Source organism: Scomber scombrus, chromosome 9, assembly GCF_963691925.1.
Source record: "Scomber scombrus chromosome 9, fScoSco1.1, whole genome shotgun sequence".
In the NCBI taxonomy this organism is placed as follows: Eukaryota; Metazoa; Chordata; class Actinopteri; order Scombriformes; family Scombridae; genus Scomber; species Scomber scombrus.
The window spans coordinates 25,099,786-25,115,382 of NC_084978.1; the positions used below are offsets into that span (position 1 = coordinate 25,099,786).

Sequence of the window (15,597 nt, forward strand, 5' to 3'; positions counted from 1 at the left end):
TTATAGCTGTATATACATATATATGAACCCAACTGTTTTCCACAGCAAACCAACTTACAGATAAAACAGCCAACACGTCACATACTGCCTGAAATTCCCCTTGCGTAAAAATTACCTGAGGAGCCGGAAGTGATGTGGCTCCCCACATAGCAAGCCAAAGATAAACACGTAGCCAGACGAGCAGGGGCGAGAATAAGAAGATATCTCAGAGAGTGCTGCTTAAAACGGGCCAAATGGAGTAGCTAGGAAGAATATAAAGATTTGTAGCACGCAAGGAAACACCCGTCAAAACCGACCGACGAGCGAGTCTTCCGCGGGCATCGAATCGGTGAGTTGACAGCTGTAACGGCGGCTAACACATGCTAACGCAAGCTAACTAACCTAATTAGCTACCTGTCTTAACGCAGGGAGGTCTTCTCTGGACTGTATATTTAAGTCATTTAGGAGATCGTTAGGAGCTTATAATTGCAGTGTTGGCTTCGTGGGAAGTTGTCATACGGTTTGTCGCTTTTTCTGGGAGTTAATTTGCACACATTAGCTTTAAGATTAGCGAGCTAAGGGAGCTAAAAGAGCGTCAGCTTCAGTCTTCAAATGTTGGTATTTGCTCAGATTATAAGAGTCAGATAATTGATTAAGTTGTTTAGGAGACAAGTGATGGGGCAGCTGCAGAAATGGGAGTGTTCAAGAGTACTCTTTAGTGCTTAGCATCCGTGCAGGAGGAAATAAAGTCAAGCATAAAATCAGTCACATCTTGATCTTTTTACATGCATTGATGCGTTTTTATCTAGATTACATTATTCATGGTATTGAGTTGCATTTCATGTCATTGTGTGAGGCTTAACAAATACTAGATAACCATATGTGCTGCAATGTAATACTGTGTCAGCTGTAGCTTTTCATACAACGTTATGTCTTGCATTGTAAGTGAAATGATAAATATAAATGTCCTTCATAAAGGCTCCAACTCAACATTTTGGATCAGCTTCACAGTTCAGTGTGTTTTACTCAAATAGCCCCACAGACAAACCAATGTGTATTTAACACTTGAGAATAAGTGTGGGTAATGTACACTCACCAGCCACTTCATTAGGATCACCTGTCTAATCTAATTCAATCCAATACACTCTGCTATAAATTCTACATTTATGAAGTTTATACATTTTCAATCATACTAAGTGGTGGTGGTGGTGTACTGGAGTGCATTATATTGAATGGTGTTTTGCCCTCCTCATGTATGTTAATGGAGTGGACAAAATATTAGGAACACCTTTCAATATAATGCACCCTAATACACCACCATCACCCAATATGACCTCAATAAAAAAACAAAAAGCAGAATTATCACCTTCTTGACAATGTCAGCAAAAACGGAAAATGTATAAACTTCATAAATGTAGAATTTGTAGCAGAGCTGTTGTATTGGATTGCATTAGATTGCACAGGTGTGCCTGATGAAGTGGAAAGCTTCTAACTGTTATTCCCACCAGTGCTGCTATCCTCCTCACAGCCCCTGTCACTGTGTTTGGACCTCCACGTGGGCCAATCAGAGTCTCGAAAACGCTGCTTTGCATTTTCAATTCAGAGAAATTACCACAAGTTGAGCCACAATTGCATCAGTCCATGTTGTCTGAGACATGGGACATTATATACCCAGACTAAGAAAGTGCCATTACTATTGGTGACATACATTATTGCCCTAAAATCCAGCATTTAGTGTCCTCTAATTAAGTAAAATATGATATATTTGTCTCCTTTTATTCCGAGGGACAAATGACACAATGCGTAACTGCTTCAGAAATGGCCTAACTGATTAAAAAAATGGAGGACAGATAATTGGCCCTTTATGCATATAAGATTGTAATTGTATAATCTGGAGTGTTGCTGATTCTCCTGATCTGTATTTGTTGCCTTTTAACACAATTCACACATAACCCTTCATTCACAACTTAGCAAAACAGACACAGAAAGAAACTTCCAGCCGTTGTGCTGCGGCTAAACTATAGTTTTCACTTCCTTAAAGGGTCGACTTTCTACTTTTTATTTAAACCTGAGAGAGCGAGGAGCAGCCATGCCTGCAATAAAGAAACCCTCGTCACTGAAAAACAAATAAAACAAACACAGAAGCTTAAACACTACAGAGCAGCATTACTACATCCTCCCAAAACTCTCAACTATTATAAAATATGATTGTGATTATTCATTAAATAATGAGCAAATACTAATATGCTAGCATTATCTACATAATCCAGGTCTCGTATAACCTCCAGTAGGTTTAGTGGGGTTTGTTGAGAGGTTATAAACTGAGAGAGTGGATCCACATGATGGGGTGAGATAGTGTTTCTAAAGCTTGCTCACTCATTAAACAGCCAGAACTGGTTTATAATTGAATGCTTCATGCTTCTAGAAAAAGGAGGTGAATGGTTGGGTAGTTTCCAGGCTTCTGGTAAGCTCAGTGTGGCATTTCCTGTCATGGAAAAGTTTATTTGTTTATTATTTGTAGATAAATTTAAAATATTGCTTTACTGCACACATCTGTGATACATGAGAATATCAAAAATTAACCCTTTCCAGCGAAGTGCTACCCCCCTTTTTATTTGCATGTTGCTCTGCTTGATTTGTCAGCTTTCACATTCAATAACCTGTTCTTCTTTTCTTTTCTTTTTTTGTTACCCGCTTCATCGGTTTCCTTTCCACAGTATCTGTAGCCGAGTCCAAGATGGTGCGAGCAGCCTTGGTGACCGCCACCAGTTTGGCGCTGACTGGGGCCGTGGTGGCGCACGCTTACTTCCTCAAACACCAGTTCTACCCGACCGTGGTCTACCTCACCAAGAGCAGCCCCAGCATGGCGGTAAAAGTCCAAATCTTTACTTTGGTTTAAATGATTCCTACCAAATGTTAAAATTCTTCATATTTCAAATGTGCGTTTTTTGATTCTGGTTTTCAGGTGTTGTACATTCAGGCCTTTGTGTTGGTGTTTCTGCTGGGAAAGTTCATGAGGAAGGTGTTTTTTGGACAGCTAAGAGCTGCAGAGATGGAGGTAATTTTTATTTTATTCCTCTCATCATAACACACTTAACATCTGCTGCATGACAACATTTGATCTTTGCGTTAACCCGTCTCCTCCCTCTGCCGCCAGCACCTCATCGAGCGCTCCTGGTACGCGGTGACCGAGACGTGCCTGGCGTTCACCGTGTTCAGGGACGACTTCTCCCCCCGCTTCGTGGCCCTCTTCACACTTCTCCTCTTCCTTAAGTGCTTCCACTGGCTGGCCGAGGACCGGGTGGACTTTGTGAGTGATGACGCATTATCCTTTCCTTCAGCCGTATCCGTATACAGGACGTCGTTTTAAAAGGTAGAGAGGGAACTCGGGACAAAGGATGAGACAGATGGCGTGCGGTTAAAAGGTTGCATACCAGAGCTCAATGTTGTTACTAGACATTTTGGAAGTGATAATTCCAGTTTGAGCCCGAGTGTGAAGATCCTTGTTACAAGTGTGGCAGGTTGTGTAGCGATTGAATAGACTTTGTGTGATTGTTTAATGCTTCTGTTAACATTTTAATGTATATTTCTGTCAGATGGAGCGAAGTCCAAACATATCCTGGGTTTTTCACTTCAGAGTATTATGTGAGTACACACTATCAGCCAAGACACCACAATTCTGAGTTTTTTTCCTACTTATCTTTATCTTTAACTCTTCTCCCATATTTCTCTTTCTTTGCCATTGCTTGTACCTTTTTTGAAAAGCCTGTTGGTTAAATGAAACTGTATGCAATTTTTAGCCTGTGTTTATGAGGACCGATGCTCCACACATAAATGGAGCCCCACACACCAATTCAGCCTTTTGGTAAAACATATCTTTAATATCTGTGTCTTAATTCCTTCCAGCTCTCATTGGTCTGCTGGCTGTCTTGGACTTTCTGTTTGTGAACCACGCCTGTCACAGCATCATTACCCGAGGAGCCTCGGTGCAGCTTGTTTTTGGATTTGAGGTGAGTCACACCAGAATAAAGCTGGATATGATCTCTGTGGTTTTTTAACTGTTAAAAAAAAAATGCTGATTTGACACGTCTGTGGTCATTTCAACAGCCTAATTCTTGTTTAATGTGCTGATTCTTAAAGTCTTGAGTATAGTATTGTAGTGTGAAATGATCAGGATTAGTTTGTGTCTGGTTATGATGTTTTTGGTATCCATATTATGATAAGATGTCATTAACCCTTTAAATACTGTTCATATTGGGACTCTTAAATTATCTCTACACCATTTCACATTTATAAATTCCCCATCAGTCATCAGATGTTTTGAATATGTAAAAAAAGACATTCACAATCACTGATTTATGGTCCAGAAGAACATTTTATAGAATATGATGAATACAATAACATGTCTTAACGCTGATTTGCAAAAAACTTGTACATTTGCATATATAAAAATGTGTATCAGCTGCACAAAAAAGAATCGTCCAGCTAGAACAAAATGTGTATATGGTGTTTTTACAGCTCTCAAGTCAAATTTGACCCTGAACAGTATGTAAGGGGTTAAGATGTCATACTACATTATGAATGAACTGAAGAGAATGACTGTAAGAACCGCTGAGGGATCTTTTCTTGGGGTTGAACACATTTTTGGATGCATCACACACGGTGCATGGTAAATGTTTGTGTGAAATGTCAAGGAACACATGAATCAGTTTCACATACTTTTCCCTTTCATGGGTTCAAAATTCCACTCTTTTTCAGCCTTTGATAAGAGTTGTTAAGTTTTAATCTTCACAGTTGCATACTCAGTTGAGCAAAGCCACAGGAATAATAATAACCTGACTCACCAATGAAAGATCAGTCTGATTATCAACCCCAGATGTAATAAACCTGACTTGAATCTACATCTAGTACAGAAAGATAAAAGACTAAACTAAATTGTCTAAAAAACATGAGCATAAAGTCTGAACAGTGCCGTCTATTTAAATAACTGGTGAACTATTTTGCATCCCCTAACATTTTACAACCCTTTGCATACTTCTTTACCACTTCAGTACGCCATCCTGCTGACCATGGTGCTGACAACCTTCATTAAGTACGTCCTGCACACTGTTGACCTGCAGAGTGAGAACCCCTGGGACAACAAGGCCGTCTACATGCTCTACACCGAGCTCTTCACAGGTACTCCAGTCGGCTGCACTTGGAAATGTGACAAGAGGAAATACTTCCTGTTCTCCTCAAGATGTGTACAACATGTGTGTGTCTATGTGGCATCTTCAAGTGTTGTTTTTTTTTAAATTCCAGGTTTCATCAAAGTGCTCCTGTACATTGCCTTTATGACCATCATGATAAAGGTCCACACCTTCCCCCTGTTTGCTATCCGCCCCATGTATCTGGCTATGAGGTGAGCAGCTTCCTGCGCTTCCTTTAACACTTTTGTTATTTCAGCTACTGCAGTCAAGCTCTAAATAACCTGATGATGTTTCATATTTCAAGCTATATTTCAGCACTAACATTGAATTCATATATAAGTCATGTTTTGAGTGTTGTGTTGCTTTTCTTTCCTCTCAGGCAGTTCAAGAAAGCTGTAACAGATGCTATAATGTCTCGAAGAGCCATCCGCAACATGAATACATTGTGAGTCATTTCAACTGTTTCCTGATTGTGCTATTTATAAAGATCATACATTACATTTCTTATTCTCTGGTTCATTTTATTGATTTATCTCATTCATATTTATAGATTTATAGATTATATGTAAACTGATTTTCAAATTTGTTTGAAATGCGTAGGGCATTGACGTTCCAAGGAAATTTTGGTTAATAAGAAAACATATCATTTGTCTGACATACACTCACATATCTTAGGTGTTAAGCTGTGTGTAAACATATTGTTCAGTAGGTTACTTTGTGTCTGTGAGCTCAACTTTCAGGGCAGCATTCCGAATAAAGGAGTGCCATGCTAGTGTTTATCCAGGCAGATAATACATGTAAAGATACAAGCCTGAATAAAAGCTGAGCTGATAAGTTTATTTCTTGTGTCGATGTCATGCTCAGATACCCTGACGCTACTCCTGAAGATCTGCAGGCCTCTGACAACGTCTGCATCATCTGTCGGGAGGAAATGGTCACAGGAGCCAAGAAACTACCCTGTAATCACATATTCCACTCCAGGTGAGCCGCAGCGTCAGAGCACACTGCAAACAAACATGAAGGTGACGTGAGATTGTGGTGCGTTTGAAATGTTGTCGTAGTATCTCACCTGCCCCCCTCGTCCCCCCACAGCTGCCTGCGCTCCTGGTTCCAGAGGCAGCAGACCTGTCCCACCTGTCGCATGGACGTCCTGCGGGCGTCTAGTAATAACAATCAGACTCCGGCCCCAGCACAGGCTCCGCCCCCTGCTCCAGCAGCCCCCGCCAACGCTCCCGCAGCCCAGCCTGCTAACGGTGAGAGTCCAAGAACAGTGAACACAAACACACACCCCCATGTAACTGTATGGAGACCCAAAGTAAAAGCTAAGAGGAACATTTTCACGAGAGAATAATCCAAAAGTCATCCCACCTACTGAACACATAGTCTTACATGTAGGAATGTTTTGAAGCACCTGCTGCTAAATGACCATTCTCCAGTGTTAGTAAGGATCTGTTGTGCTCTGTTTCCTGTCCAGTGCCTCCAGGCATGTTACCTGGCTTCCCCCCTGGCATCTTCCCCTTCTGGGGTCCGTTCCCTGCAGTTCCTCCTCCTGCCGCAGCAGTCGCTGCTCCCGGTGCTGCTGAACCTCCACAAACCAGCACAGAGGCTACACAGGCAGCCAGTAAGGATACCTCAGACCCTCCTGCAGACAACACTGTCATCTCCACTCTGAGTGTGTTTGACATGTATCCAGGTAGTCACAGTGTTGTGTGTTTGTTCCCATCAGGCACCAGCCAGCCCAGCTCGTCTACTGCAGACACGGCGACAGCAGCTGCTGCTCCAGGGTCCACAATCCCAGGATTCCCCTTCTCCTTCCCCCCTCCACCCTTCCCCACTGCACCATGGCTGCCCATGCCACCACCTCCTCCTTTTGGTGAGCAGTAGTAGTATTTCAGTTCACACTAAATCTTAATTGACAAATGTCTCTTGACTAAAAGTAAGCTTTGCAACTCAACGCACAGTTTTACCCGCGTCCATCCTGAGTAAATAAATAAAATTAAATAAATTAAATGTAATCAAGATTTCTAACTCCACCTGCTTTAATCTCGATATATTGTCAGACTATCTCTCATCTTCATACTCTTGAGTGTGTAATGTCACAGCTTCTTACAAGAGTGACAAGGCTCAGCAGGCATTTACATGAGCCGAGTCGACATGTCAGTCAACTCTTCTCCTCTCTCTCTCTCCTTCAGTGTCGTCGATGCCTCCTCCTCCTCCTTCTCTGTCCCGTCTGTCAGAGGAGGAGCTGAGGGATCTGGAGGCAGAGGGCCGGCGGGGCCTCGAAGCCAGACTCCAGTGTCTCCAAAACATCCACACCCTGCTGGACGCCGCCATGCTCAACATCCACCACTACCTCAGCACCGTCGCCACTCTCACGTAAATGAACCCTCTCGAAACACAATAAAATCATTAAAACCCAGACTGTTAAACTCTTTTCTAATATTTTCTATGAGACATTGTGACATTCAGTTGAATACTCTGTCTTTTGTGCCGTTTCCTCCCCAGTCCTCCACGGGCTGAGGGCAGCTCTGGAGAAGCCAGCGGGACGACCCCCACTGCTGCGTCCTCCTCGGCTGGTAGGAGCACAGAAAGTCCCCATCAGGAGAAGGACGCCACCAGCTGTAAGTAACTGATGGAGTCACTTCAACTGAAATTACATTTTCTCACCCTAAAACCATTTGTACATCACTGAGTTCAACCTGTATTAAAAATCATATTTGAGTCGCGTATCAGCAACCTTTTAACCCTGATCATTTCTGTTTCCAGCTGATGAAGTGAGTGAAGCGACGGTCCTGTCTCAGCCCGCCGACTCCACCTCTGCCTCCTCGGACGCCGACAGAAAAGAAGCGATGGACGAAGGAGTGGAGGAACAGGAGGACGGAGAGCCCAACGCCGCCGAGCTGAGGCGCCGTCGCCTCCGTAAGCTGGAGGAGTCGTCGTCGTCGTCGCCCCCTCCTCCTGACAACTGATCCACCGCTCGGGGACATATCGCTCTGGACCAACAGGAACTCTGGACGTGGATCACCTGTTGTCAGCTGGTCGCTTCGGTTCGTCATCGCCTCTCTCATTCGTGGCTGTCGCCCCTCCACAGGCTCAGGTTTCTGACTGCGTCGGGTTGGACTCAGGCTGCCGGGAGATGCCGTGGTTCTTTACCGCTTATCTGGACTCTGTTTGTGTCAGAAAGCAATAGCACAATTTTTTTTCCACTCCCGCTGCTTTTCTTCCCCCCCCCCCCCTCACATAATGACTACTGCAATAAGTTACTGCAGGTGTTTGTAAGTTGAATCAGGTGGAAGAGGAACGTCTCATTTCAGAGCGAGTTATTTGGTCCGAGACGTCTGGATTTGTGTTGTAGTCTTACTGTCATCGAGCTCCTTGCCTGCACTGTGATTTTTTTTCTTTAATTCAACTGCCTCCAGTATGAAGGTGGTCACAGCCCGCTACGTTGACGTTGTTACACGGCGCACGGATCCCCATCCTGATCCGGCGAATTCTAATCGAGGGAGGTTGATCAACTTTGGCTTCTGCTTCTTTTTGTTTGTTTTTTTTCTCTTTCTCGTTATTTCTTCTTCCGTTTCTCGCTTTTCTCAACATGTTACCACTGCGGATGTTGTAACATACTGATTCATTTGAAATGTGTACATACTGTATAAAGAGTTTTAATAGGATGATCTGTACATAATGCAGAATAAACTGTTTGACTGAAAAGGCAGCAGAATGACACGTATGATAGTTTGTGTTCAACTAAAGTGATGCTGCTGAAGTGGAGCTCAGAAACTACGAGAGTTTTGCTTCAGTGACAATAAAAACTCAATATTAACCCTTCACATACTGGTCAGGGTCTAATTTGACCCATTTGTACATTTGAGAGAGAAAAAAACACCTTTTTAAAAACTTTTCTTTTAGCCAGAAATTTGATGAATGATCCTAATATGGCCAAAATTGACTCTATACTATTCTGCTGATCAGTTGATGGTGTAAACGCACCAATAAAGGCAGTGAAAAGGAAGATTGTTAGCAAGCAAGCGTGTAGGATTTTTAATATTTTAAAAATCTGGGCTGTATGAAAAGAAATGCACCCAACATGTTTGTTTGACCTCAAGAATACAAACAGTTTGTTTCAATGAGAAACGGTTAACAAGAAAACTCCACAGAGCAGCTTAGTCATTCTGTTGCCAGAAAAACAGAAACTATGAGCAGCCAGGTGGCCTGGTATTGTAGTGTCATTTTTATAATTTAACCAGAGGGATCATCAATCTTAGAGGTCACAGGATGATTGGGGGGAAAGAAAGACAAAGTGACAAATCTGTCACTAAATCATGTTTATTCTTCTCATAAAACACTGGATACTTATCCTCTCTTTCTGTCATTTTGTGTTTATTAATTTTAACATTTCATACATCATTCACAAGTACAAAGTTATATTTTATATTTTTACCTCTTAGTCCTCTAAAAAAGTAATGTAAAACACTTCACGTCCACACTGAGGCCGAACCTTGACACTCACAAGCCAAAAAGATGCAAACCGCTGCCTAACAGCACGGTGAGGTTAACATCTACCTGACAGTGAACGAGCAATAGCGACAGGTCAAACGTTACTATGTACAGTACAGTGGAATGCAAACATCTGGCCACCTCTGGACAAACTGTTCTGTTGAATTCCTGTGAGAAAAATGATCAAAATCCCAACAGAGAATAAATCTGTAAAATTGCCACCAAATGACACAGTTCTTTCCAGAAAATTTACCAGGAATTTTTGAAGAAAAATGTAAACAGACTTTTAAAAATTTGCATAGATGTTTTTACAATAACATAAAAGACAAAAATAAAAGCAGATATGATGTTTTACGTGTCTCAAATCAAAGGTTTACGTCTGCAGATGGACTGACACGCAGGAATAACTTTTATGTGGTTGACTGGAAGGTTGTAAAAATACAATCTGAGACACTCTGGCATACTTTGGAAAACATGTGACTCTATTGAATTATACAGTTGGTAGTAAAACATGTAAGTACAGTTCGAAAATAAAAAAAAAACATCTGAAAGGTCCAGGGGTGCCGTATCGAGATCTACAACCACAGCAGTTTGATCCATATGTTCGCTGCTTAGCAACAGGCTGAGCGAGCTTGTCTGTTTACACAGTTAAATGTCAGTCATGTAATAAAGTGGAACCCACAGGTGAGCGACTCACTATGAGGAAGCCTCATTCCAGTAAAGACATGAAGCAGAAAAAAAATAAGTATATTTTAGTTGCAAATTCAGCGCAGAACCGTAGTCATAAAATAAGTTAAACTTCCATAAAAATATATAATTACATGGGAAGGGAGCAGGAATCAAAAACTACTCGGAAACAGTTAAAAAGAGACAAATGTGATGTACAAACTTAAAGAATAGACACTATAGACTGGTCTTAAAGAAGAGAGTACAGCAATCTGATTATTAAATTAGAGAGAAGCTGCTGGAATTATTGATTCTGTTTCTTCTACACCTGTAACAGTGTAAGAAAAGTTCCCCTCTTTGGATGTGGCTCTTTGTGAATCACATGCTGCGAGCTTATCAACTTATTTATTTATTAAGGAATGCTAATGAAGCTATATGTGCCACTTTAAAAGGGATAGTAAGAGGTATTAAATTGATTTTCCACATTCTTGGGACAAGTTTTTTTTAAATGTTTTAATCTCAGCTTAACCTTTATAAGGAGATCACTGAGCGTGCATGTTTGGCAGGGATTGTCCCGCCGAGTTTGTTCCCTTTGAGCTACAAAACGGTCAGCTTGTTTTCATTTTTAAAAAATATAGTTTTCTCTTTTAAAAAAACTACAAGGTGCATATTTGCCGTTTGGTGAGGATTTCCTGAGGTTTTCAGTGCAAACGACTGCTCTCAGAGGGAGTTAACTACTTAGAGCCGGGAGCCGTGTTCGGTCTGTTCTGATGGCTGCTTCAGTTCAGTTCTGGGGGGTGGAGTAGAAAGAGTGGTGCTGGTGGTTCTGGTCTGGAGGATTGCTGGCGAACAGGAGGGGAGCGGTCTCTGATCCGTACCAGCTGAAACAGAGCGAGAAGAAAGCTGTAGCTTCTGGTGATGCGTGCAGACAATTAAGCAACACAAGGAGAGATCAAATGTGCGTCTGAGGTTTTTTTGGTCGTGACAGTACCTCGTGTGTGGGTGTGAGCTGCGCGCCCAGGGAACAGGAGCGTCCTCATCCATGCCTTGAGGGTCATCAAAGAAATATGGATGAGGTAAGACCCTGTTGTTGATGCTGCTGCTCTGCGAGGATCAGAGACAACATGAGTCAACAGTAAGAGAGATTCTATGGAGATCATTCATGTTCCTGCAGACCTTTTTAACACCACAATTTAAAACCTTAATGACAGAAAACCAGCAGGAACGACAAGGGTACAACTTCCCAAAAAATCCTTAACAAAATGAATGAATTAACATGATCTGGACCCAGATAAGTGGCAGAAAATGGATGGATAGAAAAACTAATTACAACACAATTCATGAAAAAATAAAGTGAGAGCTGCTTTGTTCTCTCCGGTGCCTGTCTGACTCTCCCTTCAGTACCTCTTGAGCAGGTTGGCGAACTCTTAAGATGAGGATGAGCAGACTGGTCGGCAGCAGCTCCCATATGAAGAGGATGGCACCAAAGGCCATGTAGCCCCTGTCCCCCAGTTCATTACGCAGGTCAGCCTGTAAACAACAAACAGAACTTACCTAGTAGGAATTTTCACTGGTCACTGCTGATAATACATGTACCCAAGAACGACTACTTTACCACCACTAATTTCAAATGTGGCCAAACTAATCCCTGCTTGAATCACAGTTTGCTCTTATTTTGAAACAAAGGCAACGTGAGTCAAGAGTCAAAACCACAATCAGCACTTATCATTAGAGGAGTGCTGATCATGCGATTACAGTTATATGAGGTAAGACAGAAAAAGTGTAGGCAGAGGTCAACATACAGAAAAGGAACAATAACAAAGCAAGGATTACAGAGAAAAAATTAAAAATTGAGACAAATGCACACAAGAGAAAATAAGAATGATAGAAATGTTTAAATAAAACAAAGTAAAATTAATAAATAAAAATTAAGAGAGAATAAGAGAAAATGTTTCTTCAAAGTTAGAGGGAAAAAACTAGGTTCAAATTAATTAAAAAGAAAAACAAGAGTAACATTAAATGGAAGTTTAAAAAAGCTAGACTAAAACTGGGTTAAAAAAGAGATTTAAAAAGACAAAAGGAACAGATGAATACACTTGATAAGAATATAAAACTTACAGAATGGTAATATTAATAAAATAACATAAAATAAAGTAGAATAACATTTTAATGTCTTGTCAGCTAACTGTGAATTAACCTGCACTTTAAGGTCTTGTTGCCCTGACAACCGTTCCAGATACATTTTCAGATGAAGAAAAAAACAAAAAACAGACTTCTATCAAAACTATCTGGATAACTTGGTTACCTGCAGATAACGACTGAGGCTCAAATCACTGGCTGATTACCTGGTCAGAGACGTTGTACCAGTCAAAGTCGAACGACTCCACGTGGTGGTTCTGGGACAGGACGAGGACTGTCAGGTTGTAACAGGCTCTGCTGGCATACAACAAGATCACTGCTGCTCCGAGCGCTGCTGTGCGGCACACTGTGGTTCCCTGCTTAGATACAAAGAATACCGTTAGCCTGAACTATCATAAAGAAGCACTGAGGGTGGTAATACGATGATTTCTGCATTTTTAAAATCACTGCATGTCACGTCACCTTGCTCATCAGGTAGGGGCTGGTGAAGCGAGAGTGTCGTGTCAGGAGCAGCAGCAAAGCGGCCAGTAAGACTGCATTCAGGATGAAGAGCAGGTCGTTGACCAGAACTCGAACCAGGACCAGATCCCAGGTTCGCTCCCCCAACTTCCTGCTGCCGCCTCGGTCCCCGAGAACGGCGCAGACCACGTTGACGCAGAGGAAGATGAAGCTCAACGTACTGTACACGCACCTTGCCACCCAGCTAAGGAACACATTAAATACACGTTACATCTCTGTATAACTGCACTAAAGCTTGTTATGGCAGTTTCTTTACTGTAGAGTGAAACTTACAGTCGTCTGTTCACATCTGAGCTGTACGTCTCTCTCACTTTAAGCAAAACCTGCGGAGCAAGATACAAATAAGCAACAATGTGAACAGAAAACATCCGATAACATTCAGAAGGAAAGTGAAAGGAACCTCAAACTATGAGGTCAACTATGAAGAGGAATTCCCCTGCTTCTCTCAATAGATTACAACAATGCAGTTATTGTGTCACTGGTTGTATCAGATAAATACTGTTTTAGAATTATTCTTTCCGTCCTCACCTCTTCCCTTTTTCAGCAGTCTTACCTGAGTAAAATACAGGTTAATGAGGCTGAGAGTGAAGAACTGCAGACAGACAGGGAAGCAGTAGAGCAGCCAGTAGACCGCCATAGGTAGGTGATTGGCTTCCAGAGCGTTGTGGAAGTAAAAGGAAAACAGGGTGGTGCGGAGAGCGGCCCACAGCAGGCAGAGGAAGAGAAAGACGCTCTGGTAGCTCCATCGTTTGTGTCTGTAAAGGTAGAGAAGCCAGAGCTGGATGTACACCGCAAGGAAGAGTCCGGCGTACAGGGTAGTGTAGAGGATGGTGAAGCCCAGCTGGACAAAGGGGGCGACGGCCGGGCGCAGGGGGACCGGGGGAGGCAGGGTGGAGGAGTTGGGAGGAGGGGAAGGCGTGACCGGAGCTTCCATTGGGGCGCTGACGAGACTAAGTGTCCATCATCACAGAGAAACAGCCTGACCTTCTCCTCTCAGTCAGAGAGGTTCACATGAGAGACCTGAGGGCAGAGACAGGGTAACAAGAGGTCAGCAGGTCATGAACAGAAGCTGCAGAGCTGGAGCTGAGCTGTATGAGGAAAATAACACAAAAACTAGAGCTGAAGTTATAAGTTTAATGCGAAACTATTACACGATCAATACAAAATCAAATGCAAGTTATTAAATAAAAATAACTAATGATATGAAAACAAATACGGCAAACAACAGTCACTGATTACAGATTTTCTCTATTTTTCATCTTTAAAAACTAAATATTTTGGAGTTTGGATTAATCAGCTGACAAAAAAAGGTAAACACTAGTCACCTGTGGCTTGAGAAATTGTGTCAGCCGTTTATTACTGTTTTATTACTGACATTTAGTGGAGCAAGGCCAAAGATTAGTCTATCAGCAGAAAACGAATCAGCAACAGTTTTGGAGAATAGATAAGAATAAAACATCTATTCTTTCAAGCATAAATACCCAAAAATGAACTGTTTTGAGTTTCTCAAATGCAAATATTTGCTGTTGTTTCAGTTGTCTATGATACTAAAGTGAACATTTTTAGGTTTTGGGCTGTCAATGGGCAGCCCTAACAATAACCTTTGATATAAATTCCTTGTGTTTCTGCTACTGACGTCACCAGCGGTCATTTAAAAAAAAATGCTGTGTCACAAATTATACATATCATGATCAAACACATCTGATTTTGCCAGTATTGGTCCAGCTCAGCAATAAATAGAGAGCCTTCCTCCAGTATCACATGAACCTGTCTGGATAGAAGGGAAGTCAAAGTAGTTTACCATGAATGACAGTGTAACTACAATATCACCTCACCAATAACAATGTTAGATTATACACATACATTTCCCAGCTGTTTCTACATGGATTTAAACTACAAAGGGCTTAGTAACAATACAACAGTCACATTATGGTGGTTAGCTTACAGGAGTGGATTCAACAATTCAATACAACACAAACATAGCAAGTCAAACTTCACTAAGGTAATGCTGCTATTTAATTGTATAGTTTTAAGTGTAGCTTCAGGTGTTAGTTTAGGTATTTTAGCAGCCTGTGAAGCTCCTGGCGATCAGCCTGGATGTGTTCACGGTCCGAAGGTAAACAGCCGGTGGTGCTTTCAGTCTACTGTACAGCGGCTAACGTTAAGCTAGCCGTTACTAACTCTTAATTAACCTGAATGTCATATATTTCTTACTGTCGCATGAAGCTGTCAGCGATAATTTAACGACAATAACTGACCTTATGTGTAAAGTGGAACACAGGCTCCGGGGTAAACAGCAGTCGACGGTATAATCCGTGTTTCCGTGTGTGAGCTGCGTAACGTCTGCAGGGCGGAGCTAACGTTTTGATTCCAACCGCCAATCAGCGCTGACGGGACATCGCGGTTTCTTCAAGTTGTTGTTTACTCATGCTGAGAAGGAAGGCGCTTTTAAAAATACATTAAACACTCAGCTTCACTGCAGGCCTACCAGGAGAGGTGTTTTCATAACTCGAACAACTGTTCAATGTGAGTTTAGTTGTCTACAACAGCAGCGGTCAGCCCCGCTAAGGTTAGACAGTCCTCAGCTCTGCAGACTCTCCGTGTCGTCAGT

The 15,597-nt window shown here is 42.0% G+C and overlaps 2 protein-coding genes across 2 annotated transcripts; one reads left to right on the forward strand and one right to left on the reverse strand.

Annotated features, from left to right (window-relative positions):
* Positions 1 to 146: 146 nt before the first annotated feature.
* On the forward strand, positions 147 to 8,880 carry syvn1 (synovial apoptosis inhibitor 1, synoviolin). Its single transcript, XM_062425703.1, has 16 exons — positions 147 to 328; positions 2,697 to 2,848; positions 2,945 to 3,037; positions 3,137 to 3,289; positions 3,576 to 3,624; positions 3,886 to 3,989; positions 5,031 to 5,157; positions 5,281 to 5,380; positions 5,548 to 5,613; positions 6,033 to 6,149; positions 6,261 to 6,421; positions 6,643 to 6,789; positions 6,895 to 7,041; positions 7,361 to 7,544; positions 7,674 to 7,789; positions 7,935 to 8,880. The coding sequence occupies exons 2-16, from the start codon at positions 2,717 to 2,719 to the stop codon at positions 8,135 to 8,137; spliced, it is 1,899 nt and encodes a 632-aa protein (XP_062281687.1). The 5' UTR covers positions 147 to 328; positions 2,697 to 2,716; the 3' UTR covers positions 8,138 to 8,880.
* Positions 8,881 to 9,477: 597 nt separating this feature from the next.
* Positions 9,478 to 15,315, reverse strand: gpr137 (G protein-coupled receptor 137). The gene is made up of 8 exons (XM_062425704.1): positions 15,245 to 15,315; positions 13,540 to 14,006; positions 13,260 to 13,309; positions 12,930 to 13,170; positions 12,674 to 12,823; positions 11,733 to 11,858; positions 11,320 to 11,432; positions 9,478 to 11,209 (listed from the first exon to the last, which is right to left on the reverse strand). The coding sequence occupies exons 2-8, from the start codon at positions 13,918 to 13,920 to the stop codon at positions 11,113 to 11,115; spliced, it is 1,158 nt and encodes a 385-aa protein (XP_062281688.1). The 5' UTR covers positions 13,921 to 14,006; positions 15,245 to 15,315; the 3' UTR covers positions 9,478 to 11,112.
* Positions 15,316 to 15,597: the final 282 nt, after the last annotated feature.

Coding starts and splice junctions, on each gene's coding strand:
- gpr137 (XM_062425704.1), bottom strand. CDS start 13,920: ATGGAAGCTCCGGTCACGCCTTCCCCTCCTCCCAACTCCTCCACCCTG. Junction 11,433..11,732: donor TTCGCCAACCTGCTCAAGAG/GTACTGAAGGGA, acceptor TGATCCTCGCAG/AGCAGCAGCATCAACAACAG. Junction 11,210..11,319: donor AGCTCACACCCACACACGAG/GTACTGTCACGA, acceptor GCTCTGTTTCAG/CTGGTACGGATCAGAGACCG.
- syvn1 (XM_062425703.1), top strand. CDS start 2,717: ATGGTGCGAGCAGCCTTGGTGACCGCCACCAGTTTGGCGCTGACTGGG. Junction 3,290..3,575: donor CCGAGGACCGGGTGGACTTT/GTGAGTGATGAC, acceptor TATTTCTGTCAG/ATGGAGCGAAGTCCAAACAT. Junction 3,625..3,885: donor TTTTCACTTCAGAGTATTAT/GTGAGTACACAC, acceptor AATTCCTTCCAG/CTCTCATTGGTCTGCTGGCT.